We start from the raw sequence: 26,359 nt of genomic DNA on the forward strand, positions 1-26,359 counted from the left end.
TAAGAGCCACAGAGAATCATTAACAACTTCTGCCCGAGGACTACTCCCAAATCCCTGACATACGTATCCTGCTGCTGCCAGCTACACAAAGATTCTGGCAAACAGCTCTTGGGGTTGAGGAAGGCTGCCTGTGTCTGTTACAGACACAGCATACAATTTCAATTATAGTGATTATGATGGTAATTAAACATGTATTATAAAGCAATCTATTAACATATTGGCTTTCTTCATGAAAGTGAACATATACATGCCAACTGCTGCATGTTCTTCCAAGTTCGGTAGAGTGTGTGAACTCAGAAACCATTTTTAAGTTCGCACCAAACATAAGAAAAGGAAATTATTATTGTTAGATACCCTAGAGTCCTGGCAATGAAATGCTGAATCATTTATTGTAAAACAATATACGGGGGTGGGAACAATAGAAGGCAAAATAACAAGTGTGCCTTCTGTGCAGAGTCCTCAGTCAAAATTATAAATTGAGACTGCTGCATGGCTGTGTTAAACAGGACTAACAATATGCAGGGCAGAAATGGATTTTCTTAAGCAGTTTCAAAGCTTGGTAGCTTTGAGAAGTGTCTTTCCCTAATGGTCATTCTATTGATGTAGAGCCTAAAGACAATTTTTCTAATTGAGCAATAAATTACAGCTGTAGGCAGGACTGGTAAGTCACTACCAGCTCTGTGCAGAGCTCTGAACTTTCAGATTGCTAAGGACATGGCAAGCCTCTTGCCTAACTTTACTCATTAATTCCTGCATCTCCACCTTATTTCTCTTAGGGCTTTGAGATCAAAAAGCTCCCTTCAGACCTTGCAATGACACTCAAAAGGTAGGTGGTTTTATCTTACAGATTATATTTACCACAGTAACTTTAACAGCTCCTTTCCCCTCCTAATTTTCCTTCACTTTCCGTCATGAAGCTGAAAAGCCCTTATTACAGTTTTGTTTTGGGTTGTTTTTTTTTTTTTTGTTTCTGTTCCTTTTTCCCTTCTGTGGAGGCTTGGAGAAAGGTGCTGTTGATATGCTATACTTCTTTGTGATGAACAACTTGTAAAATATGACAGAAGTTTGATTCCTTTCAGATCACTGGGAGGCAGCCAAAGGGCATACTCCAGGTAGCCTCACTGAGAGCATATATTGTATCAAGGTAAATCTGTTTTTTGACAGTTACACACATACCTTCAAAATGCTTCAACTGACAGAGGCAAGACCCAAATCTTGCTTCCAGACTTTCCACTGGAATGCCCCAGCAATCCTTCCTTATGTACTAAACCTGGAGCTAGCAGATTATTTTATATCATTTCACCATTTCCTTTGCATTGTAAGGGCTTCTGAGATGTCTATATTGAGGAAGAAGAAATAAAATGGCAATCTTCTCACCTAATAACACAGTTACTGGAACAGTCTGTGCAGGAAAGTTGATGGAAAGGTGCAAAGAGCAATTGTTTTAATGGACAACTATGGGGTAGCTTCTCCCTGGGAAAGTTTCTTCCTTAACCTTGTGCAACTGGTTTGTGATTCAGATAGAGGGTTCACATCCTCATGACAAAAACACCATAGTACATAGTGATGAAAAGTTCTCAACATACACAAAAATCTCTAGTCTGTTGAATCCATACTACGTCTCTAGCTTCAGTTGTATCTTAACTAGCTGAACAGAGAAATTACATCTTACAAAGAACAGTATTTCATGTCAAATTTCTTTGTTCACGTACCATGAGAGAGGTTAAGTAGAAGCAGCTCAATTACTTTGAAAATAGTCATTACACTACATATCTTTACCATATACCTTCTAACATCTCCTCAGGCTAGTACAGAGTCTTTATCTACCTGATCACATTTATTTCCACAACAACATAACATGCTCACTTCTATTTTCTCTCACTTCTGTAAAGTATTGTATTTGCATTTTCCATTAACTTAAATAGCTTAGGCAAATGTTTTTCATACATTCAAGCAAATTCAGAGCATAATAATGAAGATAAATTATACGGATGATTCTTTTCAGCCTAAACACTACTTTGGACACTCTGGACACTCCCCACCCCACCTTCCCAGAAAGTCCCTCAGCTAAATGTCTTTGCTTTGCCCTGTCAACAAAACTGTCAGGACCACCTCTGAAAATACCTTGGGTTTATAATTCTAAATACATTTAAGAACAGAGGTCTCATTATAGAACCCATTTTCATTTTTCCTACTTCTAATTCACAAGCATTTTGCCTGAAATTCCATTAGTATTCAAGGTTCCCTTAAAAATCATAAAGGCTTTTTGAAACAGTGAATTGCAAATAACTGACTTCCACTGTGTCACTGCTATAGTTACAGAATATCAAAATATGAGACAAAATACCAGACAATTCTTTAGAAAAACCATCCTAGTTCATTTTAAATTACACACAAATTTCAACAGGCATCTCTTACAGAAGTAATTTTTCCAGATCTGCAGTTCCATTTTTCATTCTTTTTGCAAGAAGGTTGTACTCAATTACATAGTTACGACAGAAGATTTAATCACAGTTAAGGTGTAAGGTTCTAGTCTGAATAAAAGTCTACATAGAAACTTTAAAAATGTGTTTAGTGTAATGACAGTGATTTTTTAAGAATGAGAAATCTAGCCTCTTCTCCTTAAAAGTCAAGCTTTTCCATGCTCAATCTGAAACTTACCTCTTAACCAAAACATAAATTGCCTCAAAAGGCAGTATATGCCAGCAAGTTACTGCTACAAGGAGCACATCCCCCTGAGAACATGTGAAAAAGAGGGGGGGGGGGACACACACACTTTGTCAGCCAGTACAAATAAAAATAATAAACTCCCCAACCAAATCTTAAACATAAGACACCAAGCACTGATAACAGGAAGCCTCTCCACAAGCAATTTTGGAAGACAAAGAGAACCTTGTGAACAAACATCTGCTACAAACCATAAGATAGTATCTGCATATCAGCTGGCAGAAGCCCACAGGACTTAGCTCCAGTTCCTCAAGAAGTTTAAGAATTTGATTTGTGAATATCCAGTCACTAAAAAAAAATCAAAGGATATGTTCACTTATTCATTTCAGTTAAGTAACTTCCAGTGTACCCAAGGATGCATATAACCAACATTTCTGAATATTAAAATACTGTGTCAAGAATAAGATCCCAGGAGGCTTCACCAAGGAATCACTAATGAATTAGCACAAATTTCAGAAACCAGACTAATCCTCCTCTCTTTCATATACTCTTCCAGCTATTTGAAAGTAATGAGCTACGGGCCACTGCAATGCTACTGTAGCATTTAAGATAATTAAAGAAATATTGATAGCAATCAGATTAATTTCATTTAAGATTCTTTCACATATATTCACTTCATCTGTCTACATGTGGTCCTTCCCCAGCAGAAAATTGGTAGGTCAGGAAGATACTGCAACGAGACTTAAAAATACAACTCTTCAATGCTGGGGAGCTCTGCCATATCATATAGCCTTCTATAAAAACACAAAGCTAAACATAAATCATAGTTATTCTTCTGTGTTCAAAAAAAGCAGATTCCTGATGAGCTTCTAGAACACACTAGCAAACCATAAGAATCCTTGTGGAAGGGATTCCCACCATCTAAAGATTGACTGTCATTTGGCGATAGTAGCTACAAAGTCAGGCAAGATTCTTTTCACATCAAACCACTGAGGAAAAAAGTATCCTCAATTTCCAGAATACACTGGTTTTGTAGATTCTTTACTATTTCATCATGTTGAAGACACCTGAAGAAATTCTGTATTCTGATTCAACCATTCACTTCAAAATAAGACAGAGAGGGAAGAGGTGTTTGCTAAGATTTATAAATACAGCTTGGCATCTTCAGAAACAAAAACTTCTCCCCGCCCCAACTTATCCAAAACATGTGTCTCCCATAAAACAGGCTCCGAGTGAAAATTACGACCACCTGTATGATTTTGTTTCTCTCTGCTACCGAGGGAACTGCTAGCAGCAGTGAACACGGTAACTATGGATCTGGACTTCGCAGGATGTACCTCAACAGTTAGAAGGGAATTGAAGTAACTCACCCTTCTGGAAAAAACCCAAGCTTCTTGTGAAAAGGCTATCCAGGGCCCTGTCTCGATCCATGCAATTCTAAAGGAACTTCACCAACATGTACAGAACTAAATACCCATTATATTTTCAATAGCTGCCTAAGGGATGCCTGAAGCAAGCAGACAGAAAATTATATTAAACAAGAAATCCAGATAGAGTTTTGCTGGTGTCAGAGGAAGAAGATTCTTCCATCAGTCCACTGTTCTGCCATGGATTGTCACAGGCCTCACCACAGATCTCCGGCAGGTTAAAAAAGCTCAATTAACCTGCTTTTTTCTGCCTAGAGATTTCTGGCAACCAGTTCTGAAATGTTAGAAGGCATTTTAAAAATAAAAATGAATTTTTGCTGTCTCAATTGTGCGGTGGCAACATGAAATGACTGTTAGAATTTTTATATTTGAACAACATTTATGGCATCCCTAGGAATCTGCTTTAAAGGCCAAAGCCAACAATCCAAAGTTATTTGCATTAAACAACCAATAAAACACTTTCTGAATTGTATTTTTCTTAGAAACTGTGATGTACACTACAAGTGGTACACAGTAATCTCTCTGACGACGACACATTCAGCAGCACAGTTCTCAGTAAAAGAAGGGAGAAATTATCAACCCAAAGTACTGGAGCAAAGTATTATATCCATACCAAACCAGAAATGCCTAAACTGGCTATCAGTGCGACCTTCAGTTTCAAATGGTTAGGTCACAAATTGAACATACTCCCCTCATTAGTCACTTAATGCTTAGAAATTTTCTCTCATCTATTTTTTTAAAAATCTTCCTTTGTGTGCTGGACAAGAACTTCATTTAAGTGATTTCTTTATTTTCTGGAGGCTTAGAAGACCACAGCTGGCGACAAGAACAAACTGGTGTCAAAGCAGCTTTCAGGGAGAGAGCGTATGCAAAAGACCAACATTTGAAACGCGGCCCTGATATCCAAGCAAACCTCTGTGGCTTAACAAGGCACTACCTATCACAGTACTGTCACAACTCATCGCAGATATGTTTCCAGCCTGCGGCTGATGGAAAGCAAAAGGACTTTGGCCTTTCTTACTGGCATTTGAGCCATCAGCTGGATCAACCAAACTCAGCGTTCATCGTTTCCCCTGTTCAGATACTCTGAGACAACGATTCCTGCCAGTATTCCTACTGAATGTCTCTTACTTGTTATACGTTCACACACTTGAGTCAAGCAATTCAACCTAAAAGCAATTATGGAAAATATTCAGGTACTTGGTTCTACAGAGAAAAAATAAAAATAAAAAAAAAATCACAAGACAAAGATAACATTCAGGATGTTATCGCACAGTCTTAAGCAATATCCTTCTTTTATGCTATGTAAGAGGGAATTACTTCATCTAACCTATAATGAAACATGTAGAAATTGGAAATGAACGTCCATTTAGGTGGCTTTGTGCTGAAACGCAAGAAAAATACAATTTGCTTAATAAACTGCTGGCACATTTGGAGCTGAGCTTTATCATAATCCCCACCAAAACGCTTTTAGGGACAGCTCCATCAATTTAGTACCTTTAACACAAATAGATCAAGTCTTGCAGTGTTCCCTCAGTACAAAGGAGACATTTTCAAGTAACATTTAAAATGCAGGATCTCTGACAGAGAAGGCAGACACTGCCATTTGTGGAATCACACATTTACAGAGGTTCTTGAAGGGTGTGATGTTTTTAACACTTAATGGCCCTGCATATAACACTGATACTAAAAGGGGAAAATCTCCTCCCTCCCCATTCACACAGCTGTACCAACAGAAGCACACCAGATGTTACGTGATCCTTCCCTTCTGCTTTGTTTTGACACCGATCAGGAGGTCATCCCCCAGCATACCCACCAGGCACTCCAGATCTGCCCTCTGTGGCTGTAATGTTCCCCACACCAACACTGTCGGTGTCCAGTTCCGGAAAAGAGATTTCTCCTTTAAACAAGGACAGGGAACTTGGGCCATGCAGATGACCCAGTGTGCAAATCAGCCAGCTCCTACAGCTCACTTTTGCCAGCGGAGCCCTGAGCACCTTTCCAGTAAGCCTACTGGGCATGGGAGCTGAAGGGTGCTGCCAACAAAGCTGCATCACCAAAAAGCCCTGAGCACAGATGTGCTCACCAGCCACCGAAGAGGGCTGTGCAGCAAAGCCCTGGGCTTGAAGGCAGAAACAGCAGCTGTGGCGTTGACACTTCTTTTGCTGCTTGCTTTCTCTTTTTCTAACCACCTCTGGGAATTCTCACTCCCCTAAGGATTCCTCAGCACAAGGGCAAATGAAAGACGCTTCCCAGGATTTTGGACAAATTGAACATATGTTTTAATACACTAATTTTTCTGGAACCATATTGCTTTTTAAGATAGAAGTGATGAATTACCGTGTATATTTTGGGGCTATTCCTTAAAGGAATGGCAAAACACCGGTAACAATTTTAAAACAGTAAGAGGTATGCCAAGTACTAAAGTACTTCTATTGCAATAATGAGCAATTTCAATAATCCAGCTGTAACGGGAAGTTCCTAGAATATGGTTAAACTACATTCTGCTTGGCTCAGAGCCATGCAAATATTTATTTTCCACATTCCCATCAATTACAGAAGTACAGTAAGTGTTCTTGTTCTTAAGTGCACTATTACAGGGGACACAAATAAGCCATTTTTCTTCCAGTGGTTGGAGCTAACATTTCTCAAATACCGCACTACATATTTGGCACACTTGAAGTATGCTTAGATTTTTACTTGTGTTGGATTAGTAAGCCACGGCAGTTGAATCAACTGAAAATAGGTAGTAAAACTGCGTGTCCTAACCAGACTGCACATGCTTATGATGGTAGTAGAGTTGTTTTTATTTCAGTCCTGGTATAGGTAAGTATTCACACCTGGGAGAGCAGTCATCATGAGCAAAGAACAACGATTGTTAACTGTTTACAGGCAAACAATAGCAAATATGTATCACGAAGAAACCATTTTTTTGTGAAAAATTACATGGTGTAAAGTCAGAGTTACCATTATAAATCCATGGTTTAGACTGATAATTTTATAGTAGGACTTTATTAGGACAATTAATAATCCTACCAAAAAAGAAAAGCTAATCGGAGGTATGCACACACTTTCCATGCTTTTTAGAGTGAAATGTATCACCCTCACAAACGCCGCCTTCCACTCTCTCAATGTGCATCAGTTGTAGTCTGCGTGTACCACGTGCGCTTATGTCTCCTCTTACAGAGGCCCCAAACTGTAGCATGGCATTGAATTTGGGTGCATTTCTAAGGATAAAAAGGAAATTATTCATTTTATGAAGCCTCCAGTCCCATGTGCAGTGCACAACAAAGACACATGTCTGAAGTGCAGGGGGGTGAGTTTCTACAACACTAGCATAAAAAAAATAAGTGTCCTATGGAATTAACCATGGAAAGTATGTTTCCACGCTCAACTCTGACTCATATGACCATCTTAGAAAAGAAATCTAGTTATTTCACTGAGAGTTAAACATCACCTTATCCACACTCTGCCTAATCTTACCAATCCTTTACACACAGCATGTACCTGACCACACAAAGATGGCATTTAGCCAGATCCATAGGAGGGATGTTGAGGAACAGTTCCATTCTCTTCAAAGCAAACTGGTAAACTCCATGCTGAAGGACTTGACCTTACACATCAGACGGCTACTGGCAGGAGCGCTCTGACCAGTGCAAGGATGACTGTAAGACAACTATGGCAATTAAAAATTGTTAAATGTGAAATTACTAACTTGTCGACCCAGGAAGACAGTCTGGTTTTGTGGACAGCTTCGTACTGGATGGTAAGGAGAATCACACTTTGTTCAGTTAAATTTGACCTCAATTACAATCTCAAAAAATGAGGTAAAAGTATCACCTCTGTAGTACAACACTTTGCACTCCCTCAGCAGAACAAGCTCTGCAGTGCTTCTGAGATCTGAACAGATTCATTGTTCAGAAATGCAAGGAAAAGACACCAGATCTCATTCTCAATTGGTACAAGCTTTCTTTAACAGTGTTAGAAACAGAGAAATACCTGCTTTGCAGATATTCTCCCAGCCTCAATATTATTACAGCCTGTATCAATAGCTGTTCAACAACAACAAAAAGTTAAATGGCATATTCTCGTTCACCACCTTGACCACTGCCAAAATGCCTTACTTTTGGGGTCTGGGGTCTGCAATTTTCTTCTTCTTGAACTCATTAAAAAAAAAAATCTGCTCATAAAACACTGTGAAAGCCATCTTCATTGCTTAACACTGATCACAGCAAACTTGCCTTCAGTTTTCCCAGTCCCTCTCCTTCACTTTTACATTAGATACCAACTGCATCAAAAGAAAAAACTTGACCAATCTCTATATCCTTGGCTTTAGAATTTAAATAAGTAGCCAGCCAGTGTTTCCTTTGTTTATATCTCTTTCTACCTTAAACTACCATTAAGTTTCTTGCATTTTCCTCCTTAGTCATGCAAAACATTCTCCCCTACATAATCTACACAGCTATCACCTTATATTTTTTCAAAGACCATCTTTAGTCTTATGTTTACATCAAGATGATTGGTTAATAGAAAAGTGAAATTTCTGTGAAACTTCTGGCTTTCTCACTCCTTGTATTGTCTCCTCTCACATGTCTGTTGTTACCACTTGTCTGTGAACATGGAGTCTGATACCAAAAAAAAAAAAAAAGAAAGCTGCGCCAGGTCTTCACAACACAGGCTTACTTACGCCAATGTGCACATCCTGTCTTTCTTTCAAAATATAATTTACCTGATTTGTTCTCTAGGCTTTAAAACCTCTTGGGCAAGAATTATAATCTCTGCTCTTATTTTAGTCAGCGCAATAAAGACTTAAAATAGGCTAAAGCACCCAAATATCACTACAGTACATTGCTTTTTATACTCCCAATTCTGTTAGATTTTATTGGCAATAGTTTGCATGCTAGAACTATGCACAGACATCAACAACTCTCTGCTGAATGCTGAAGAGTGGCAATGCTAAGAGAGTTCAGTCACTTTTAAAGTGACTTTTCGAGAAGTCTTTGTCTCCTACTCCAAAAGGCTGGGCCAGACTACTAACAATATAACCATTGTTTGGGCACTGAAAGCACCCACCTAGCTAGGCCACATGCAGTACTTCTAATTCACTGTTCTCCTTCCATTACATGCCTAAAAATTCAGCCAGTGCAAAAACTCTGGCCTCCACTATGACAGTGCACAAAGAAAGTGGTTGTACCCCATTTTGACTCCTCTTTCTGATGCAGGAGGAGTATAATAATGTTTTCAGACAGAAGGACTACAACACATTAGGCTTTACAAGAGGAGATAATATGAGATCTCAATAGTACAACATCATAGTCCCTTGGTTACAGATGACATGAAAAAGCATATGGACTTACTGACAATTCTTTGATTAATTTTCTTAGTTCCTTGTGCCCATGCTTCTCAGCGATACCTGCTGGATCATCTCCATATTTGTCGGTTATTTTGCAAGCCTGTGCGGCCTCAGGACAACTGAGTAGAAATGTTGCAAGGTTCTTTAATCCAAATCTAGCTGCACAGTGAAGGAGAGTAGGAAATTCTTCCAAGTGGCCATCTGTATACGGAAAAAAAAGTTTTCATAAATAACAGTTTTGCTTTTACAGAACATCTTCCACCATCTTTTACAAAACTCCTTAAAACATTAGTGCTACGGAATCACAATTATCAAACTGCCAATATGAAAGTGGCATCCAAAGAACAATTCCTCCAACTAAGAGTTTTAGAATTCACATATGTATTTTAATAAAGGAACCTTTAGCGTAACTGAGAAATCTCATTTTTTCCTGACAGAAGAATTTTAATGCACTTTTCTATTAAGAAGTAAGTTTTCTTGCAAGGGTAAGAAAATTCTACAGCCAAAACATGCTTTTGCTTAGGTGTATATTCCTAAAGCATTAAATAATATTTTTAATTTGAGACATTTGAATGGGGCATTTTTATAGGTTTATGGCACATGACTACCAGAGACTTGCAAAAATTTGCTTATCCCTGTAATGAAAAGTCAGAGAACTTAAAGATGAATGTATGGGGTAATGGTTTTTGGGATTTATCTGAAATAGTAAGATATTCATTTCAATCGCAGACTTTATTTTTCACCTTGGAGAACTAGGACAAAGCTAAACTGAGATGAGTTTATGATTTCAGCATAGTCCTGTATTATAACTCTAAGAATGGCCACAAGTTACATATAACAGCAACAACAAAAAAGAGATCAAGCATAAACAATACTTCGCTCTGCCTTCACACTCTACTTTCTAACCACTTGTGGTTTGTTGAGCTGTGTTTTGTCTATATATCAGTATGCAGTGTCTCTCTTTTCCAAGTACACATCCAGCCTGCCCCAGGCATCACCAACTTCCTGCATCCTCAGGGCCTTTTAGCAGCATCTTTACTACCCACTGCATGAAGAACTGCTTCCTCTAGTTTGTTCTGAACCTGGCTCCTGCTAGGTTCAATTGATAGTCCCCCATTCATCTTATTCTCCATTCCTGTCTGCCCTCTCTGCACTTCTAGAGATTTACTCATTCCCAGAACTTCTTCCTTCAAGAGCTCGGTCTACTTAATGGTGCCTTATAGAAAAAACAACTCCATCCCCTCCATTGCTCTTTTCTGAACCTTTTCCAGCTTTAATGCAACTATTTTGAGATGATAGAAGAGCCGCACATGATACTCAATTTGTGGGTGAACCATGTAATTTATGCATTGTCGTAATTATGTCCTGTTTTGTTCTCTATTCCTTTTCTAATAATTCCTAGTACTTCATTTGCTTTTTGATCTGCTGCCTAGCAACAAGTTGATGTTATCATGGAACTGCGTGGTCTTATTCCTCAGTGCTAATAGACTGCTCAAAGCCTCTCATTTTGCGTGACAACATGAGACTGCTTTTTCCACTTGCATCACTTTGTTTTTACCTAGCATTCAACATTTTGCTGCCTAATTGCTACATCTCATAAGACCTTTCCCCATGTTTCTTCCCAATTAGGCCTCCTCCTTACTACTCTGATTATTTTGTATCACTAGCGTAAGTTTTTTCCAACTGTTTGCCTCTCACTTTTGGCCAGCAATTCAGCCATGCCCAAACACTGACTTGATCAGGTTTGCTGACTCTTAAGAAAACTACAAGAAATCTATAAAACAAGACTTCACATTGAAGAAAATTTATTTTATTACAGTTTCTATTAATTTTTCTGGTAGAGACAACATATTAACCTACTTCTAGCTCTCAAGGTGACCAAAGAAATTCACTTTTGACATCACAGTTACACCTGCTAGTACTCCAGAACGGAGAACTTGCACATTGCTGTTAGAAATCCAGGTATTTTACTTTAGAATTTCCTCAGAGCTCTCAATGAGTACCAGTTTGTCCTGGTAATTTCTTCATGCTCAGCCTGCCCATTTTTGCTGTAACTTCACGATTCCTTCAACTCCAGACAGTCTCCTTCCACATGTCCCCCAACCATGACTACAGCTTGGGAATCCACACAGTTTCTTCCAGCCTTCCTGAGTTCTCTTTTATATTGCAGTCACCAGTTGTCGTACAGACTAGCCAGTACGTTTTCAGCCCTTCATGTGCTGGAAGAAAGACTAAACAGTAGTTATCACTCCTTTTGGAATTCTCTTAAGCTGCCAGTCTTTAACAAACTTTCTCATTTTTACAGTCTCAGCGAGAATTTGTGTACCTTTTTTTCCCCTTCCCTTTTTGCTCCTGCAGAATGTTAATATGGGAGAGAGTAAAATCTCACCCCACCATTAGATACAAGGTTTCAAAGAACAAGAACAGTTCTTGGAATAGGCACAGCTAACTACAGATTGACCAGAAAAATTGTTAGTACAATTCCTGACTGTATTTTGGACAAAGAATATGCCACCACTATCCCACTCCACTAATTTTTGACACAAGGTATTTGAGTTGGCTACATTTTAGTTGAAAGTCACATTAACAAGTCTAAATTGATTTTTAAATAAATTGAGTGTTGTCTGACTTTTATTTCCACCAGGCAACCAAAAATCCAACCAAGAAACTGCAAATAAACAGCATCTGTGTAAATCAAGTCACTTATTTTAGAAGCCTTGGCAGGCTGAGCTTCTATCGACAAAGGTACATGTCTTAGATTGTATTCCTTTGTATTTGCAGTGTGCTTTAAAATCCTTTGAGTTACAATAGGAAATCTTAAAACTGTAGAGCAGATAAGGTTGTTGAGAGAAGTAGGTGCCGCACAACTTCTTTACTCCATATTGCACAACACTTAAACTTAAGTTCCACAAACTGGACTTAATTCTGTAATTAGACCTATAAATGTTACCCCAGGGTACAGCCATTTGACTTATTTTTGTCTATACTTTGCTATTTGCAAAGTATTAGCACCATTAAGGATGGTGCTAATGCTCCCTACCAATCTATCAGTCAGCAACTTTGTGCAACAACGCAACAAAACTCCATACATATATACGCAGATACAAGCAGGACTGTTTTTATTCAATAGCAGAGGGATTTTCTTTTTGTACAAGACCCAATGAGATCTCAGGTGGAAAGGCCATTTCCAAAAAGGTTAATTTTAAACAAGCATCAATGCTAGCATCACTATGATATTTCTGAACAAAGCAGCTACAAGGACTACACTATTTTCTTGGAGTGTGTTAAACCTAAAGACTGAACTTAATTACTGTAGTGTTAATTCCAGGATACAAGCCTTGCTCAAGCATAAATCTACTAACAGTCATTATAAATAATTTCAAATTTTCTATCTTTTTATAGTATCCATTCTAAAAATGAGCGTAAAAGGGAAAGTCCTGTTCAAAGAGTAATTCAAATGACTTACTTTCACAGCATGAATTTCCACCTCATGCTTAAAACAAGTGCAACAGGCAAGAGTGCCGTCAAAAAACCCCAAGTCCAGAGAGGATAAGTAACACAAGTTACTTAAACCTATCTAATTTCATTTAAGAACTCTCTCTGCCACATCTATTGTTACGGATACATTTAAACACTGTGATGAAATCAATTTCTATAACAATTATGTCTTTATTATCTTTAAATAAATGGTTGACCCTTGCATTGAAAGATTTTTAGTAGTACAAAAGATTATGGCATAATAGCATTTTTAACAGGAATATAATGCTCTGGGAAAAAAAAAAATCATCACATCTATATCATTACTGGTATACTGTTATTAACATTAATACAAAGTAAAATTGGCTGGCTGAAATATTTTGTATATAATACATAGTTTGTACTTTCTATGAGCAGAACTTTTTGGCTATGAACATTCCATAAAATTAAACACAGTTCCTTTTTAGTAAGATAACTGTAGGAACACGCTCTTCTTCCCAACAAAGATTTCGCAAAATACAGTATTGACAGAACACTGGATTTTTGCCAGGCCATGCAACACACTACGTTGTAGCACGGTTAGCTAGAGGACATGATCATAAAACACAATATACAGCCACATGCAAAACTTTCAAATCCCTCTCCTCAGGAATTACTGAACTTCTTGGTGCTTCTACTCTGCTCAAAATGCACAGAACCCAAAGACCTATTTGCTTGTGCAAGGAAATCTGAATGACATAAGCCTCACACAGTAGGGTGGTTACATGGACACTTTCTAGAAAAAATGCCTATCAGATGAGCATACACATGGCTTCTGGAGCTTCCTACTGTACAGATGCATTAGAGTGAAGAGCCGTCTGGAAATAGCTGACTCCTGTCATGCAAGTTCTACCATCCTAAGCTAGCAATCCCAGTTAACAAAACTCACCATTGTGCTCTCCTCAGCCAGGTGTCCCTACCTCCAAATGAACAACCGAAAACTCTTCTCTTTCTGTTGACAAGAAATACAGGCTTCTAACTCAAGAGACCACCTGGGGAAGACTCTTCCTTTAAGGAATCCAACCATCATTGAACCACACCCTCATGTTATTCCCAGTACCATACTTTGGACTTCAGCTGCTTTCTTTTGGCCATGATAATATTCCTCCTCCCCCCCTAGGTTGGGCACTAAAAAGGTTGGGATTAGAAGCAGAGAAAGCTCTGTTCAGACTTCTTTTCCCCTCTCCTTGAGGAATTAATGCTAGGCATGAGATTGATCCAGTTGCTGCTGCAAGTTAGAGATTTGGCAACAAAAAACCAATATAGGATGATAAAGCTTACAGCCACGATGACTGCTGTTTCTGCACTCTAGTCATCCATGAACAGTTTCAGAAATCAAACTGTACCAGCTGTTCCCACAGATGGCTCATACATACCACATGGTGTGGAGGGATGGAGTCATACAAACACCAGAAATTTGTGGAGAAAGCAGGTATGTAGCTTTGTCTACTGGTCCTGGGTTTTGAGATTCCATTTAATTTAATTACGACAACACTTTCGGACCGTAAGAGCATCTTCAGGTTTAAGACAGATGTGCACTGTATTTCCTTTAGTTTTGTAGATCACTAGATAGGATTAGGAGTCCCCTGACTTGTCACCTTGCCTCTCCACTCACTAAACACCTCATAACTACATCTCTTCCAGGTATCAATATATGGTGATACATTAATAAAATACAGAAAATAAGCAAGCCCTCAACTCGCAGGCACTAACTTCGTGTTGTTATGGCACCACCAGGCTTACTCTCAGAAAGGGAGGACCTCTACATGTTGTTTCAGTGTTGTACAGGATCAACTGCCCATTAGAGAAGACACATGCAAAGGCTTTGTTGAGTTCAAACATACAGATTTCATTTCTTCTGCCCATGAAACAGAAGCTTGGTGCCATCGAGTTGTGACACAAGGCAAAAAGTTATTGTGAGGACCATTAAATGGCCATACTGAGCTCAACCAATTACAACAGCTTTTAACACTGATTTGCAAAGCCTTTTCAGGCAATACAACCAGCAGCCCCCTGCACTTACACCAAGTAGGATGCAGTCCTCATGGGCCAAACTTTCAAGTCTTGCTGACAGAAAACTCCAAACTGTTGAACTGCTTGAGCCACCCTGATACAATCGCTCCCCTGGTAAATGCTATACCAACAGTTGCGATGGCTGATGTTCCTTCAAGTAACCTCAGTAACACTTCAATGTCCATTTCTGTAGGCAGCAGTGGTACCAGTCGTCATTCTCTGCCCTGTATAAGCTAATCGCTTTGCCACCCATGCAGTGAGGGGAAAAAGACGTTGTTGGACGTAACCTCTCAGAAATTCCTCCCCTAAATACCTATTTAATTAATTTTAAAAATATAGTAAGGTTAATGACCTCAAAATAGATTACTGAAGCCTACTGGTCTTTCTTTTTGGCTCATTCTGAAAAGAGGCATCACGAACAGATAAATCCCTCCCAAGACACCTGACAAATGAGGAGTTATCGCTCTCCTACAGGTTCTACAGCAAAAGTCAATGACAATTAAGAGTACCATTGTCAAAACCGCCAAGTAAGAATAACCCACTGCAAGACTTGTGTTTGGTTTTTAAAAGATTACAATTGTTCACTTAATTGCCAATTCACAAAATTCAGTGAGCTCTTAAAACAAATTAGATGTTCTACTGTAAAGAAATTTCCACCATACTGTGTTTAACTGCTTTAACTGAAGTTTTGTATTATACACAGTAGCAAGATGCTGAAATTATTTGAAAGCACACATGCTTCACACAGAAAATACCATTCTTGAACTTGTAAATTTGTCACACTGAATTGGGGAAAATTGCTGGAACTTTTATCAGCTGTGAAACTGGAACAACTGATACATTTCAGATAAATATATAGAATTGAGCAAAAGTAGTAGTTATTCTGGTAACTGAAAGTGAGCAGCTTTTACTCTGTAGCAGTCCTTTAATGAAGAATGTTTGCAGAGAAAAGCTGCTGCTGTTTGGCAACTCCACCAAGAACTGAACTAGTCAGCCGGTGATCCTAAGCAGGAAAGAAAGGTTAAAGAGAAAATGCCCAGTGGCATATTTTTTGGCACATTAAGGTGGCTTCTTCAACTTTCAACTAACTTTGAGGCCAGTGCTTGCTTTCAATTAAAGTTTTAGTTGACATACACAAGGTTAAGAGGGAATTTCTGTTTTGTATGTTTTGTCCTGTAATAATCCCTTCTCTGTGCTTATCCACAGAGCATTCTGGAACTCCTCAGCTATAAAACAAGCATAAAATCTAATATTACTGTACTGCAGCACTGTCTTAGCCTGTGGGAATTTTCATAAAATCGCAGTAAGGAAGCAGAGCAGCCTACAGTGATACTTCTGCAGATCCTGTAAGACATTCTTCTCTTATATCCCAAATTATTGATACAGGACATCACTTCTTTTTTTTTTTTTTTAGTAATTTAAATAGACACTTAAAATTACTTCTGTTGTGTCAATATCAATGAAACAAACAAACAAACAAAAACTTAAAACCCCATCTGTTTCTTCTCCCCCATTGTTTTGCTAGCAGCTGAAAACCCAGACTCCGTTTCTTCTTTTGGGATAGATGTTTCAGCTTGAAAAAAAGAATTAGAGAAATCAGGATAGGACTTGTCATGTAGCTAGCAGTGTCAGGTGACAAAAAGCAATATTTTCTACAAAAAGAGTAAATTCAGGACTTTTCATAAACCTCAATGTTTGAGTTTAATCAGAACAATAGTAACAGATAACTTGTAAAAAAGGGAAAATTAATTAATGGTGGAAAAAAGGTCTTCCTCAAGTAAATTGACATCTCTTGGATAGGATTGACCGCACCAAGAATTCCCAAACTTGTGGATTCACGAGCAGAACCAGAGCTTCCCAAGCTCAAGAAAAGCTTTGAAATACCAGTTTGGATTTGTTAGTACGTTTTGACTGGATTCTATTACCAGAATATAAAGGAATAACATACATACAAGGTACCCCAAAATCAGTTTGGTACAGAACGTACCAAATATTCAGGACAGTTCCTTCCAGCTTTAGTTACATGCTTCCATAAGGGATGGAGGACACCACCACTAAAAATCCCAGATGTGCTTTGGCTCCATCTTTCAGTTAATGCTGTTGTTAAATAGTGTTTTTCCAGTGGCTTCTATTCAGTCTGCGTTTAGCTTTCTCAGCTGATTGGGCTTCCAACACTCCCCTTCAGAGACCAGAGAATACTCTCTCTACATATCACTCATTACTAACCCATTCTTCCCCTTGATAAGCTGAATAAAAGTCTTTATCTTAATTCTTCTATACTGCCAGCATAAAATCCTAAATATATTTTGACAAAGTTCAGATAAAATTACCTTCTTTAGAACTACATAAAACATATCATACAACAACAAAAAAAGCAATTAAAACAAAAAAAAAAAAGGCACAGTTCAGGTCTGAGCAACAGACCTTTTTATTTCTGACAAGCTTTTTTAGAAGGCTCTGGGGAGACCTTCCAGTTCCTAAAGGGGGCCTACAGGAAAGATAGGGAAATAACTCTTCAGCAGGGCCTGTTGTGATAGGACAAGGGGTAATGATTTCAAAATAGAGGGAGACAGATTCAGACTGGATATAAGGAAAAATTTTTTACCATGAGGGTGGTGAAACACTGGAACAGGTTGCCCAGAGAGGTGGTGGATGCCCCATCTCTGGAAACATTCAAGGCCAGGTTGGAGGAGGCTCTGAGCAACCTGATCTGGTTGGAGATGTCCCTGCTCCTTACAGGGGGGTTGGACTAGATGACCTTTAAAGGTCCCTTCCGACCTTAACTACTCTATGATTCTATATATACGGCAACTTCAACAACATTTTTCTGGTACTCTTTGGTTACTACAGTAACTATTACAATAGGATATTTCATCAGAAGCAAGCAACTGAAACTCATCTTATGGACAGCAAAATACATTCCAATGGCTACAACTGGAAACCACATTTTACAAAAAAAATCAGCACAAATTTCTTTTTTAACCATTTCAAATTGCTGCCTTTTATAAATAAATTTCTTTTGAATAATACTGACAAACTTAAGAGTAGGTCAAATAATAAGTAAAGATTTAATGTCATGATTGCCTCCATTTAGGTAGAAATGTAATTTCCCTCCTGCATATAGTCCAACAAGTGAGATCCCATAGAGAAAGGATATTGCAAACATGTTCAAGTGCTAGAACAGCTATAGCCCTAGGTTTTCATATTGCCATGAACTTCAAAGTCTGATGTGCTGCTCAAACAATTCCACTTGCTTAGACAGCAAGAGATTCAAATATCCAGAAAACATATTTGTGTTCCACGGCATCTTTTGAAAAACTTCCCTTACCAGAAATCATTATATCCAGTGATACACCTCTGCTCAGCAGGTAAAATTGTTCTGTTAGATGTTACATAACACAGTAAGTTTATCAGGATATTAGTGTTTAAAAAAATAGGAATACTGAGGATATTCTAGTTGAGCCTACCCCAGGGAAATAACAATGGATTATTTTACCCTATGCCCATCTTATTTATAGGCATGCTTGCATATACATACGTTAGTATAGAGAGGGGTAATCACACAAGTTTTTGAGACCTGGTTATATCGATATAACAGATCAGGTATAACAGACCAGTCATTCAGAAAAGACCATTTTAAACATGGAACTACATGTAAGGCCTGTCATCAGGTGCTCAAAGTCTCCAAATTTGAATAAATGGAAATGGAAAAGATAAGTAAATAGCCTCAGGGTTTGCAAGAAAAAAAAAAATACTATAAATGTGATCAGGTATGTATGATAGGCTGCACACAGTGAGAGCTATAGTAATATCATATGTTCATCTACATACTTTCACTCTTATAACCTAGAAAGATGAAACTGCATTTCTGATGGAGATTCTGCACACAAAATAAAGAGTTATGTCTTAAATTAGGCAATCTAAAATTATACATTGAAGAGTTAACCAAAGAAGTGCTAGCTGAGAGGATTATTCAGACATTTGTAATAGATGCATTGAAAGTAAGATGGTATCAGAGTTGACCTTTTGCACCTTTGCCATCTATCTTAACTTTGCCAGCCTAGACAACAACCTCTCACAAATACCACATTCATCATACTAAAAAATTGTTAAAGAGCCATTCTTGGGAGGGGTGTAGCTCTTCAGAAATTATATAAGCAAACATGCAGTTGGTGATGTCTTTATCTAAACCATTGCTAATATAGGCAAGCATCACACTGTATTTTTCTTTGATTACATCGCGTGCATTCTCCCTGTTAGATTTTGTATTTGGTTTTACATTCCTAAGTTTTTCATCACACAGCTATGCACTTTGTGAAAAGTCAAATCATGCAATTCATTAGCTAGCCGATAAAATTAATGATAAGTTCTTCATTATTTGTTCACTTTTAGTTCATAGTGAGAACTTCCAGGTACAGCAATTTATCAGCTGTACCCTGATGTGCTTAGCTATAAAGTCAAAATAAAGCATAAACGTAAAACCATACAGAGAAAGGCTTCTCTTATCTACATCTCATGCTGCAAGACTGACCTCCTGTAGTCATGCCAATAACCGGAGTAAGGAAACAGTCTCCAAATGATAAGGTTTAAAAAGATTTAAACTTTTTCTAGTGTTTAGGTTGAAAGGTGTGCATCTTTACTTTGGAAGCATCTAGCTTTCAAGGACTGCATCTACATTTAAGTACAGATATTATTAAGCTAGAGCTATTACACCTTGACTAGAAAGTCAGAAGATTAAGTAGAGTCCATTAGAGGCTAGATGCACAAAAAAAATTAACTCCATCTTTTGTAAGAACATTACATGTTCAAAGCCTTATGAACTAAGCATTTGATACCAGTCTAATCGGAGGCTCCCTTTATTATGCTTAATAGGCTTTGAAGCTTTTAGAAGCACAGTTTGGAAGTCAGCAGGAAGCCTAGAGAATCACATACAGGTAGCTACTGAGAAGTTAAAAGGGTACCTGTATTCTGAGTTATTGACATGCCTCTATTTCAACCAAGTATGACCAACGCAAAGCGTATGTGTTCCTCCCGGAAACAGACAACTGGATTTCTGACGTAAGCTTATTTTGACTACTAGGAAAAAGTAGCACACACAGAAATTATGAGATTAGGGCTGTTTCATCTGTCTGTTCAGAGATACAAGAATAATGCATTTCAGTGCTACGGAGCTTTTCGTCCAATAGCTATATATCCTTTCCAAAAGTATTTAATTATTTTTTTCATTTTTTGACATATTCGCTTTGGAAGAAAAAATGGTGCTTGGAATAAAATGCTATACAAATGGCTGAACAAGGAGATGCTAGTCCTCTATTAGACCTGCTATATCTAATGCCTATTTGCAATGCTCTTACAGGGAGTCAAAGACATGGGTTTACATGAGATCAGAGCCTAGGCCTCCTATATTCTAAGTGCTTTCAGCTCTGCAATCACATCTTTCTTTCATGAAGAATCTAGGCATCTAACTTCGTACTTTCTTGTTGTACTGTACATCAAAACAAGTTTGTTTCAAGAAGCTGACTACTTGACTCAAGCTCACGAGCAGTTAACTTGCTGTTGAACCACACAGGCCTTTGCGGGAGGGACTGCAGGTTAGTAAGCATTATTCTCAATATTCAAAAATTTGCCCAAATCTATGTGGTTACTGGAGAAACAGAAAGTCTTGTTCATCAGAACTAACATGTCACATTGGGAATGACTCTCTAATGTGTTCTATACACCCCTATCCTGCCGTCTGGCACAGGAAAACATCAAGAACAGGTGTCTCACTTAACAGCCTACCTGTTTGCTTCCACTAACCCAGACTCACACTTAAGCTCATTTTTAGAATACAAGTGGAATTGTGTTTATCTAGTACAGAGAGCTGAATTCCATCACCAAAGAAATCCTACTGGAAAGGAAACATGATAGTGATCACGGCAGAGCTACCTTCAAAACTTGTTATGAGAAGTAAGCATTATGTTGTACTTGGATGTAGCAAAGGTATTTTCTCTCAAAATCATGGTCCAGGTACAGAAAACAGCAATCAGCCAAAAAGTTAAACACTTCTTTCTTAATTATTTCAGAAGTGAAATGCATTTTCTTGGAGTTTGTTTTGCTCCAAAAGTTTCTCAGAAAAGCTGAGATCTAACACACATCTGAAATACCATAATAATGCTTTCAAAACACAAACTGAATAATCACATTTTTTGTTTATTGCAAACCAATGTGAGTCCTTAATGAGTGGTCAATGAATTCAACCAGGACTCTCCATTTGGTACTAAACAGTAGCTTCTGTTGATACACTACTGAATTGTGCATACAGTGTGTCTACTTTATAGACAAATCCTATTTTAACTCACTGGAATTCCTTTTAAAAAAAAAATTAAAATAATATAATTATCTTTTGGCCAGAAGTAGTTGAAACTATTAAGTGCATAGGTACTAAAATGAATTGAGAAGTTTAGTACTGTTCTAAGTCCAAAAGCCATCCATTCTCTTCAGACAGAGACAGATTTCTGACTTTATGTCAACAAACGTTGAGGAAATTAAGTTTAAGTTGTATTGCAGAAGAGCAATTAGTAATAAAATATATAATGTACAGGCATCTTCTCATGTCTGTTTTCACCATAAGTGTAAATTTGCTCAGCTGTAAAGCTGTCAACTTGCATTTGATCAAACATCAAGACTAGTATACATACATAGTACTGAGTCATGAAGTAAAGATTTACAGAATTATTTTCCCCATTTTTCCTGGTTGTGTTGTCTTTACTGTGGATTCCTGCATTTTACTAGTGGCTTTAAATATTTAAAGATTATCTTATGAACATTTACAAGTAATAACCACAGCATCAGTAATAAAAATCAATGCACACAAGAAATGACTCACCAGCTTGTTGATGGTGCTGCTCTTCATCTTGGAATGGGCTGAATTCATAAGTAGATATCTTGCTTTTCAATAACAAAGTCAGAACATTGTCCAGCTTCTCTACAGAAGAAAACTTTAAAGCCTGTTTAAAATAAAATTAAAAAAAAATAGTGCATTTGTTGCATATGTATTTTAAATTTTATCCTCGGAGTGCTGGTGAATCAAATTATGTAACAGTATTATTATAGACTCACTCTTAGTAGGAGCAGCATAGTTTTTAAAAGCTACAGAAGAGATACTCTAATATAGAAGGATCATGATAACATGACCAGTTGAAGAGAAACAGGTATTATAACTTACGAAGTTCAGCCATGACTAAAAACTTCTGGATAAAAGGTAAGGACAAGAAGGTTTGTGTTTATCAACTCTCGATTCAGCTATAACAATGCAGTGTAATAACCAGGAACTATTCTGACATACGCGAGATGCCAACAAATCCAAGGTCTTACAGCAGTAATTCAGGGTAAGTTTAAAGACTACAGTAGCTCCCTGTTACCCAAAACATTTACATTAAGCTTGTGTACTTTGCTAGGTAGGAAACAGCTTCAGTTCCATCAGCCAAGGTGTAGTACTGCTGACAAATTAAGAGGTTGATAGCAACCAGCTAGGTTAGCTTCCTACTAAATACATACTCTTTAAACAAGGGCCACGATGGCCCCTTCAATGATGGCCATGAGATCTTTTTTTTTTTGATTGCCTTTTTCTGGATAGAAGGGCAAGATCTACTCCTAACAACTCTCAAGGTAGCCATAATTAAGTGTTTCTTTGCTTGGTGTGACTACAGAGATTTGAACAGTAAGAATATTTTACACTGATTACTATGACACTAGTACAGTCTGTACTGTACCGGGTACCAAAAGATGCTCAGCCACAGCAGAGAAGTGCTCAGGCAGAGTTGGTTTACTCTGCTCAGATGTTAGCAGTTAAAGTTTGCCTTCCCACAGCTGAACTGTTTCTTGTCAAGACAAGTCTGGGATCAGGATCACTAACAGAGAATATCTGCAGACACACTTAAGCATATAAACTTGAAAAGAAACTCTGACTGACATACTGAGGAGAAAAGGACAGAGGGGTCTACTAACGAAACACGAAGCTTAATTCCTGAGGTGGTTAGAAGTGAGTACGAAAATAAGTGTGAGGTGATCAGAAAATGTTGAGTACACACACAGGATATAATTTTCATCTGAGTCCTACAGGAATTACCCAGAATTTGAAGACAAGTTTGTGCAGGTAGCAAGCTACCAGTAATAATATATAATTGTTTATTTTTTGCATAATTAATATTGGCCCTTCCAATACTGACTATGATGCATAAATCCCACTATATTCAGTAACTTGTGACCTATTTCTTTCCATAATTCACTCTTTCTTTACTGTCACATTACATTCTCTGTATTTGTTATTCAATAACTATGAATACTTGATTTAGTTCTCAATAATCAAAGCAATAAGCATTAAAGAAAAAAAAGACTCCTCCTAGAAAAAAATCTTTAAGGCTTGTTCTAGAATAAAGATCTAACCTGAGTACCAGACTTCAGTTTGAACTGAGAAAGGATATGCAGAACCTCCTAAATATCTATCATCTCCCACATTAACATGAATAACCACATCATATTTAAAAATTATTAGGAGGAATAATATTAAAATTCAGTTAGGAAACCATACTATTCTCTCTTATTCCAAGCAGGTCTCCTTAGATACGGTAACATCATTGGTACTACCTTAATAGAGTTCCACCTAGAGTAGCACAAAAATAAGTAATAACACAGGAACTAGCTTAGATGAGTGTATATGCAGAAACTGTGCCACAAAGAAAGACATTCAAAATCACTGGTATTCACAGAAGCAATTGTATAGCAGAAATTCCACTATACAGAAGATAATCAATAAGGTGGGCTTCCAGACAAACTAAATCTGGACTCACATTTTTAATTGCCATACAAAATGGCAAAGACACTCCCTACACATTTTGCTACCTATCTAACCCTCTCTGTTCAAAATAAAAATTAATAAAAACCCAAAAAGCACCCCAACACCACCTGCCTCTTATCATCTGTCCCGAAATGCCCAAGGAGCAATTTCAGACAGTATTTAACTGTATATTAAAGCCAAACAAACATCCCACTGTCTCTTTTCAGCAAGTGCTCAAGGTAATCTTGCCTACAAAGCTCCTCTGCTTTTTGGTATGAGCTGAGGCAGGAATCCTTTCTTCTCCCTTGCATTCAGGCAGAAATCTCGGGGAGGAGTACCTTAAGAGTGTATGGCTCTTACTTTGCTTGCAGATAACCACAACCAACGTTGTGGGATACAACAACGTTTCACAAACTGAGATGGAGTAAGTTCTTAAAATGAGACAGAGCACACAACTTCAGGAGCTTGCAGCAAAGTTTTCAAGACCATAAGCAGTTGCACAGCTTATGGCGAGCCCGGTTTTAACAAGCCACTGAGACAGTAGACTGTCTCATCTCCCAAAGAGAACAGCTTAAATTATAGCAAAATTTCTCATACTTTAACAGGCCTACCTTCTGACAACCAGCCTATCCATTTCTATGATTTCCAAGCCAGGCACAATATACTTCTTATACAGAGTTACCAGTGCAATTTGCTTCAAGTTTTTCACCTTAATTTTTTTTTATTCTTACTCCAAAATCTGAAGGCTTAAACAATGATTTAACAAGATATCACACTAACAAAAACATAACGAGCGGCTTTGTTCTGCTACCCTGCAACAAAGACACAGTAGGAAAATCTAGTTTATTTTATGTCACATATAGGAGGATCTGTTCCAATACTTCTGTGAAAATAATAGCAGAAATAACAGTGAAACTGAACTAGCAACAGGACCATTCTGCACTATCCAGCTCCATACCAACATAAAGATCACATCCTCCAAGAAGGAATTCGGTTTAGAAACTTTCCTTTTAGTGTCTATTCCTGCTCCAGAGCACTCACAGACTCTAAATACACTGCATTTACATGTTTTGATGCACCCAAACAGGTCTCTGTAGGCCCGTGAAATCTTCCCCAAAAATCTCACCAACATTACACACCTAAAGTTCATGCTGAAGCTTCACCAGCGCCAACAGAAGTAGGACTGTATAAGTTAAGCACACTGCAAGAAAACACTGAGCCAGTCAGGAATTTGAGAAAGCTCATTTTATCTGAATAAAGACTTAAAACATAACTTAAAAGAAGTAAAAGCACTACTTTGTCCCTCTATCCCCGCAGGCAAGTTCTTCTTTCCGAGCTGCTCAGAATAAAGTCAGCAAGTTTGTAAGCAACTCCTCCTTCTCCCTGAAGCACAGCCAGCTGCTCTCTGCTCCACCCTTCAATTTTTCAATCTTGGTCCTCCTGCAAGCGCAGCTCCCTGCCCCAGAGCTCATCCCCAGCAGCATGTACCACCTCCCCAGCTGCAGGCACGACCTCCATTCCCCTGGCCCATTTTAAGAGCAACAGGACACAGCTGTGAAGAACAAAAAATGTCCCAAGCTCCAACCATCACCTGGGCTTCGAAAAACAGCCCTGAAAAAAGAAAAGACCAAGAACATATTTTGCTACTTCTGTGAATGAGATAACCTACATTATTTAATAATCATAGAATCACAAAAGGGTTTGGGTTGGAAGGGACCTTTAAAGGTCAATATAATCCAACTCCCCTGCAAGGAGCAGGGACATCCCCCAACCAGATCAGGTTGCTCAGAGCCTCATCCAGCCTGGCCTTGAATGTTTCCAGGGATGGGGCATCCACCACCTCTCTGGGCAACCTGCTCCAGTGTTCCACCACCCTCATTGTAAAAAATTTTTTCCTAATATCTAATCTAAATCTACCTTCCTCTATTTTAAAACCATTACCCCTAGTCCTGTCACAACAGGCCCTACTGAAGAGTTTCTCCCCGTCTTTCCTGTAGGCCCCCTTTAGGTATTGGAAGGCTGCTATAAGGTCTCCCTGGAGCCAATTGCTTACAAAGCCCGGAAAATGCGTTACACTGAAACACAGCATACAGAGTCCATAAATTAACATATTTCTCACTGGCTTTAGCAGTACTAACAAGGTTACATTTACATAAAGATGAACTTCAGTAGTTCTTACATATCAGACGCTACTTTATATGCCCTTCAGTACCTAGATTACTTCTGCTGAAGAGAGTAGGCTAGGCTTAAAAATCACTTAGGCATTTCTGACAATTTTAGTCAGTGACAGAATGTGGAGAGATTTCACACTTAGAGGAAAAGAAAGACACATTTTAAAATAACAGCTGCTGATGTGGCTTAGAAGATTGAAATATTAAAAACAGTTTCAAAGAGAGTATCTTTGGGGATCAGGTAAAGTGCATACATAGTACTACTACACTTAAATCATATAGCTACTTCTTACAAATTTTCCTAGAAAAGGCTGCAGTTTATTTTCATTCTTCTTTTTCAATATACACTGTAACTGGAATCCCGTTTGATGACTATCATGAAAACATCCTTTAA

At 38.1% G+C, this 26,359-nt stretch overlaps 1 protein-coding gene across 1 annotated transcript in view; it reads right to left on the minus strand.

Moving 5' to 3' along the window:
- BANK1 (B cell scaffold protein with ankyrin repeats 1) overlaps positions 1-26,359 on the minus strand; it is a 151,539-nt gene that overhangs the window by 76,544 nt on the left and 48,636 nt on the right. The window contains exons 7-8 of the mRNA XM_086746705.1: positions 21,845-21,965; positions 9,452-9,648 (exon numbers count right to left, since the gene is read on the minus strand). Of these exons, the coding sequence (XP_086602831.1) occupies positions 9,452-9,648; positions 21,845-21,965 (318 nt within the window). The remainder of the gene's footprint in view (positions 1-9,451; positions 9,649-21,844; positions 21,966-26,359) is intronic.

The sequence above is a fragment of the Chlamydotis macqueenii genome, chromosome 4 (assembly GCF_036417535.1).
Source record: "Chlamydotis macqueenii isolate bChlMac1 chromosome 4, bChlMac1.mat, whole genome shotgun sequence".
NCBI classification, from domain to species: Eukaryota; Metazoa; Chordata; class Aves; order Otidiformes; family Otididae; genus Chlamydotis; species Chlamydotis macqueenii.